Consider the following 5,499-nt stretch of genomic DNA (forward strand, 5'->3'; position numbering starts at 1 on the left):
GCTCCGGGTAGGATGATAAATGAAAACAGAGGAACGGCAGTTCTCAAAGTGTGATGTGAATGCCTCAGGGGCCTCAAGACCCTTTCAGGGAGTCCATGAGGTCTAAGTCATGATTTCCCTGTTTCTTTTAATCTCCATCTCTCACATGTGCCCAGTGGAGTTTTCTGGAGGCTACATGACACATGATGACATCATCTCTCTGACGGTCAATAGATATGAGCTTGTGTTTTCTTGTACTTAAACATCTTTTTAATGTTTAATTTATAATACAGTAAATAGCAATAGATATATCCCACAGAAACAAAAGCTCTTTGGTGTCCTCAATAATTAAGAATAAAGGAGCTCTAAGGCCAAAGAGCAAGAGAACCACTGATTTAAAAAAGCACACAGTGTTTCCTGGTCTGCCCTTTCCCTCCCTCTCGCTCCCCAGACAGCCACAACCCGTCCTTATCCTGGGGAACTTGAAGAACCACGCAGAGGCCACAGTCTGCTTGGGTAGGAGTAGAGGTCGCCGCTCTGAGGATCCAGTTCAACTGATACCCATGTCCGATAGGTTCCATCCCCAGTGGGAAGAATGTCTCCACAAACTATTTCGTGGACAATTTCTTCCCCATTTTTCAACCAGATCATGCAAATTTCTGGGGGGGGGGTGGTAAATGCCATGAACTCTGCAGAAAGGAGTTGTAATCCTTGGAAAAGTTGTGATTTACTCTGACCGGTGGGGGCTCAAGGAGGAAGAAATAACGTTCAGTGCAAGTATCGTAGGTACAGAGCATACGATACTAGAACTTGGCAACTAGGTCCCCCAATTTATTTTCTTTATTGCAGGAAACATCTAAAACCAAGAATGACCCAGAGCCCAGGTCCGTCAACAACAAACGTATTTATTGTGTACCTCCTACCAGGGCAGCATGCTGGGGAATGACGAATGTGGAGTTGAGCCATGTTCTGTCCTCTAAGCGGGGGAAAAGCCACATAGTTTTGAGTGTTTGGAAAGTGTGTCAGGATCATTTACTGTTAACCTTTGAAATACTCTTATGAGTCACAGAAGAGGAAAACTGAGTTACAACATGTGTGACTGTGATGAGTAATTCAGCAAAAGCCTGGAGATTAGAACTCAGGCTTCCTTACTCTCAATTCTGTGCTAGTGCAGAGAGAGATCACAGCCAACATGGCTCTGCTTTGGCTCTGAGCTGCCTGGTGTCCTGGGGCTGGCACTTTCGTGATTGCTATGGTCTGAATGTTTGTGTCCCCTCCAGGTTCACGTGTTGAAACCCTAACGGCAAGGGTGATGGTATTAGTAGGTGGGGACTTTGGGAGGTGCTTAAGTCATGCCAGTGGAGGGACGCCTGGGTGGTTCAGTCGGTTAAGCGTCTGCCTTCGGCTCAGGTCATGATCCCAGGGTCCTGGGATTGAGCCCCGTGTTGGGCTCTCTGCTCAGTGGGAAGCCTGCTTCTCCCTCTCCCTCTGCCTGCCGCTCTGCCTACTTGTGCTCTCTCTCTCTGTATCAAATAAATAAAAATAAAATCTTAAAAAAAAAAAGTCATGCCAGTGGAACCCTCATGAATGGGCTTAGGGCCTTACAGAAGAGGCTCTGAGAGATCCCTGGCCCAGTTCTATCATGTGAGGATGCCATCAGAAGCCCACAGTCTGCAACTGAGAACAGGGCCCCCATCCGACCACACTGACACCCTCATCTCAGACTTGCAGTCTCCAGATCTGTGAGAAATACATTTCTATTGTTGATAAGTTTCCCCAGCCTATGGTGTTTTGTTATACAGCCAAATGGACTAAAACAGTGACTGTCATCCGAAACGAACATATGTAATCAATAGATCATGTTGTGGTTATGCCCTCGAAGGAATTCCAGAAATTCATATCACAAAGGGGCTCCAGTAGTGACAACAAAAAACTGTCTATTTGGGGGCCTTGCTTCCTCTTGACTCTTCTGCTAATTTTCCAGATGGTGCTGTCCTTAATATTCCCTCTGAATTGGGTCCCATCCAGATGTGAGCCGTACAGACGGCTCTTGGAAGGGCTGCCTCCTGCTCGTCTGGAGGCCTCGCCTTTTCATACACCCCCCCCACACACACACACACCTTGCTATCTGGCCCTCGGATACAGGGAAGAGCTTTACCTCAACAACACCTTCTTTCTATTTTTCCTGAGGCATGAAATTTCACAGGAGAAAAAGGCTTCCCAACATGAAAAATAAAATATGAATGCCACAAGGAGAGATACTGCTTTTTGACAGTGCCTGGAAGAAATCGTTCCTAGATATTTTTCTAGGAATGGATTTTGACCAAAGGGTTGAGAGCCTATTACGACACTCATGGTCCTAATGGGAGGGGGAGCAGATACACTGAAGCCATTCTTCCCATACTCTTCCCACACAACCCGGGAGTCCAGGTTCTCCCCTTTCTTTCCAAAGAGCTCCTCGCCCCAGAGGGAACCAACAGGATTAGTATTAACCCTAAAATCCCAACTGATAGCAACTCTGTTCCAGTTTTCCTACCATCTCCCCAGTTTCCCTCCCTTCCCTGAGAGCAGGAGGCCAGGCAACTAAGGGTTCTCTTTGTTTGCAGTCCAAGGCTATGCCACTCATCAGGATCTGGAAGTGGAGACCCCTAGGGCCCCTCTTCGCACCTAGCCTTGGCCTACAATGTCTCAGTGACTGAGGGCCCAGTACAACCCCAAACTGGCCACAGATTTCAGCCAGATCCCAAGCTGTCAGAACTTCTTCAGCCTGGCAACAATAATGAGATGTAATGTGTAAGCAGAGAAATATCTGTACAAAGTGCCTTCATGCACATTTTTCACACCAATGTCTGGGATGTAGGCATTATCACAACTGTTTCTTTTACTCAAGATTACTGCTTTGCCGCCTTAGCATCTACGAGCTCCACTTTTTTCTGATAAGAGGAACCCCTGCTCCTGACAAACACATAACATACATTGGAAAATCAGTTCTCCTGACTCCAATGTGTGCTTCTGTTGAGAAGCACCAATCTTTAAATCTTTTTTTTTTTTTTTTGTTTAAAGATTTTATTTATTTATTTGAGAGAGAGAGAATGAGAGAGAGTGAGCACATGAGAGGGGGGAGGGTCAGAGGGAGAAGCAGACTCCCTGCCGAGCAGGGAGCCCGATGCGGGACTCGATCCAGGGACTCCAGGATCATGACCTGAGCCGAAGGCAGTCGCTTAACCAACTGAGCCACCCAGGCGCCCCGAGAAGCACCAATCTTAATCCTGGAACCCAAACACAGTCCATCGTGCACTGGTTACTCTCTCATTGCTAGCCCCCAGACCCAGCTTCTGCTCTGTATTGTGCCCTGGAAGGTTGTGCCCCTCAGACTGCCCCTCCAGGGCTCCCTGGCCTGGCCAGGTCTGGCCGCTTGCTAGGAGGAACATCCTCAGCAAATGTCAGAAAGCCGGAGGAGAGAAAGGTTGGGGTTCTCAGGGACCCGTTCTCCAAGCACCTCACTGCGGTCTGCCAGTGGCTGTGTTTCTCCAAAGGCACAGGACTTGCTAGAAGGCGCTTCTTCAAGGGCCCCTGCCTTCACCTGCCCCTTCAGATTTGGGGATGTAACGGCTTCCTTCTGCTGCACGCCTCTGGGTACCTGACTTTGGGTTTCCTCAATCCTGATGGTCTCTCTGTGAATAATCCTGTGATTGAATTCTCCTTGGCTAAATCACGTTGAGTGCGTCACCTATTTCTTACCAGGACTCTGTTACCCACAGCCGATCTTAGACACTCTTCCGAATGGTCACAGCAATGAGTCCGAGGGGTGGCCTGTGATGCAGTTCAGACCAACCACAGTTCTCCTATGTAAAAAGAAGTTTTGTAACCAGAGCGGGGAGAGGGAAGCTCATTCTTCTGGCATGGTGAAGGGCTGAAGGCATCTCTGAACTTTATGCTGACGGCTGTATCCCCTCCTCATTTGAATCTTGGTTTAAATTCCTTGGGTCCTCACACTGCCCTGATTCCTGCCTTCCAAATAGCTTCCTTCTTTGTGTCTAAGCCAGTCTGAGTAGGTTTCTATTACCTGCAACCATTGCAATCCAGATGGCTCAGTCAGCCAATGAGTGGAAGGGTTGAAGTTCCAACTCTAGTCATCTGCCTCCAAAGCCGATACCCTTAGACAGAGAGTCCACATTCGTAACTGTGACCCAGATGTCTTCCCAAGGCCCACCGCAGCTCTGGAAAGTCCCACCATTAAAGATAACTGCAGTGGGAAGAGGCGCATTGTGTCCAGGAGTTACCCAGAGCATGCTACAGACAGAAATGCATTTTAAATAATAAGAATTTTTTTAAATAATAAGATTATAAGTGAAAAGTCTGCATTAACTAAAAGTGGACTGATTGAGTCTCATCTTTGATGAGCTTTTTCCTGAAAGAAATCTTAACATAAATCCGTTAGTAAAGCACAGACTCTCCATTTGTCTTCTTTGTAAGACCAGATTTTCACTCATACTGGTATTGTGTGAGCCCTTGGTAAATGAGGATTGCTCCACCTCCCAAAGTATTTCCCAGCTTATCATTGACAGGAGATGGAAGGACTGGTCTCAATGGATACCCCAAAAAAGAGGTGTCCCTGAAGGTACTCCACCATCAAGACAGGTGGAATTGCTGAATCTTGTCCAGATGCTGATAAAAAATAACTAAGGGAAGTTTTCACGGGGAGTTTCAGATCACCATAGTGCAACTCACAAGATGGATTTCAGAATAGGGTGACTATAACCTAGATTAGAGGAAGTTCTATATAAAACCAAGGGCTCTGGGGACCTGGTGTTCTCCCTTTTCTTTACCTGTCCTTGTAAGTAGCTTCCCCATACTCCAGGAACCTCTTTAATGAGGTAATACGTCTCCTTCCAGCTAGTTCTTTTGATATCGTAACTCATGCCAATTGGTCTCCCATGCCCACTTGGTGACATGAGCCATATTATCTGTAGCCATCCAGAAAATGGTATCTTTATTTAAGATAATGAAATCTTGTCCATCATAAGCATGCTGGACAAATGTGGTGCTTCTATCCTCTAGCAACTCCTAGCCCGTCATCCTCTGGTAAGTGTGAAACCCTGGCTCATACATGTGGGTCAGGAAGGGGGTTAGACAGAGACATAAAGGTGGGCATCCAGTGGATGACTGGGGCCATGCATCCTCTGCCCCCGAATACATCATCCCACAGGCATGCCTCCGGGAGGTTCCTATGACATAACCCACCTAGCAACAGACATTTGCATGCCGTAGGAACATGATAATTTTTGCCTTGGGGAATTATTCGATAATAGGAACGATCAATTATAAATTTTATAATGCAATAAAGGAGAGGAAGATATGCAAGAGCCAGAAATATCCTGGGAAAGTTAATGTAGTAAGCCATTGTGCATAAGCAAGTGGCTCACTAAGCCTGGCCACCAGGAAATGAGACACAGAATGGCCAAATTTAGAATGAGAAAGGAGAAGATACAGGTTAGAAGCCTGAATGGGGGTGGCATC

General features: G+C 46.8%; 1 protein-coding gene across 1 annotated transcript; it reads right to left on the reverse strand.

The window, feature by feature from the left end:
* Positions 1-374: 374 nt before the first annotated feature.
* LOC118522237 (major histocompatibility complex class I-related protein 1) lies at positions 375-5,091 on the reverse strand. The gene is given in 7 exon segments (XM_036071122.2): positions 375-498; positions 500-645; positions 647-701; positions 703-725; positions 3,479-3,482; positions 4,809-4,863; positions 4,866-5,091. Coding segments are annotated over 7 exon segments (633 nt in total).
* Positions 5,092-5,499: the final 408 nt, after the last annotated feature.

Source organism: Halichoerus grypus, chromosome 7, assembly GCF_964656455.1.
Source record: "Halichoerus grypus chromosome 7, mHalGry1.hap1.1, whole genome shotgun sequence".
NCBI classification, from domain to species: Eukaryota; Metazoa; Chordata; class Mammalia; order Carnivora; family Phocidae; genus Halichoerus; species Halichoerus grypus.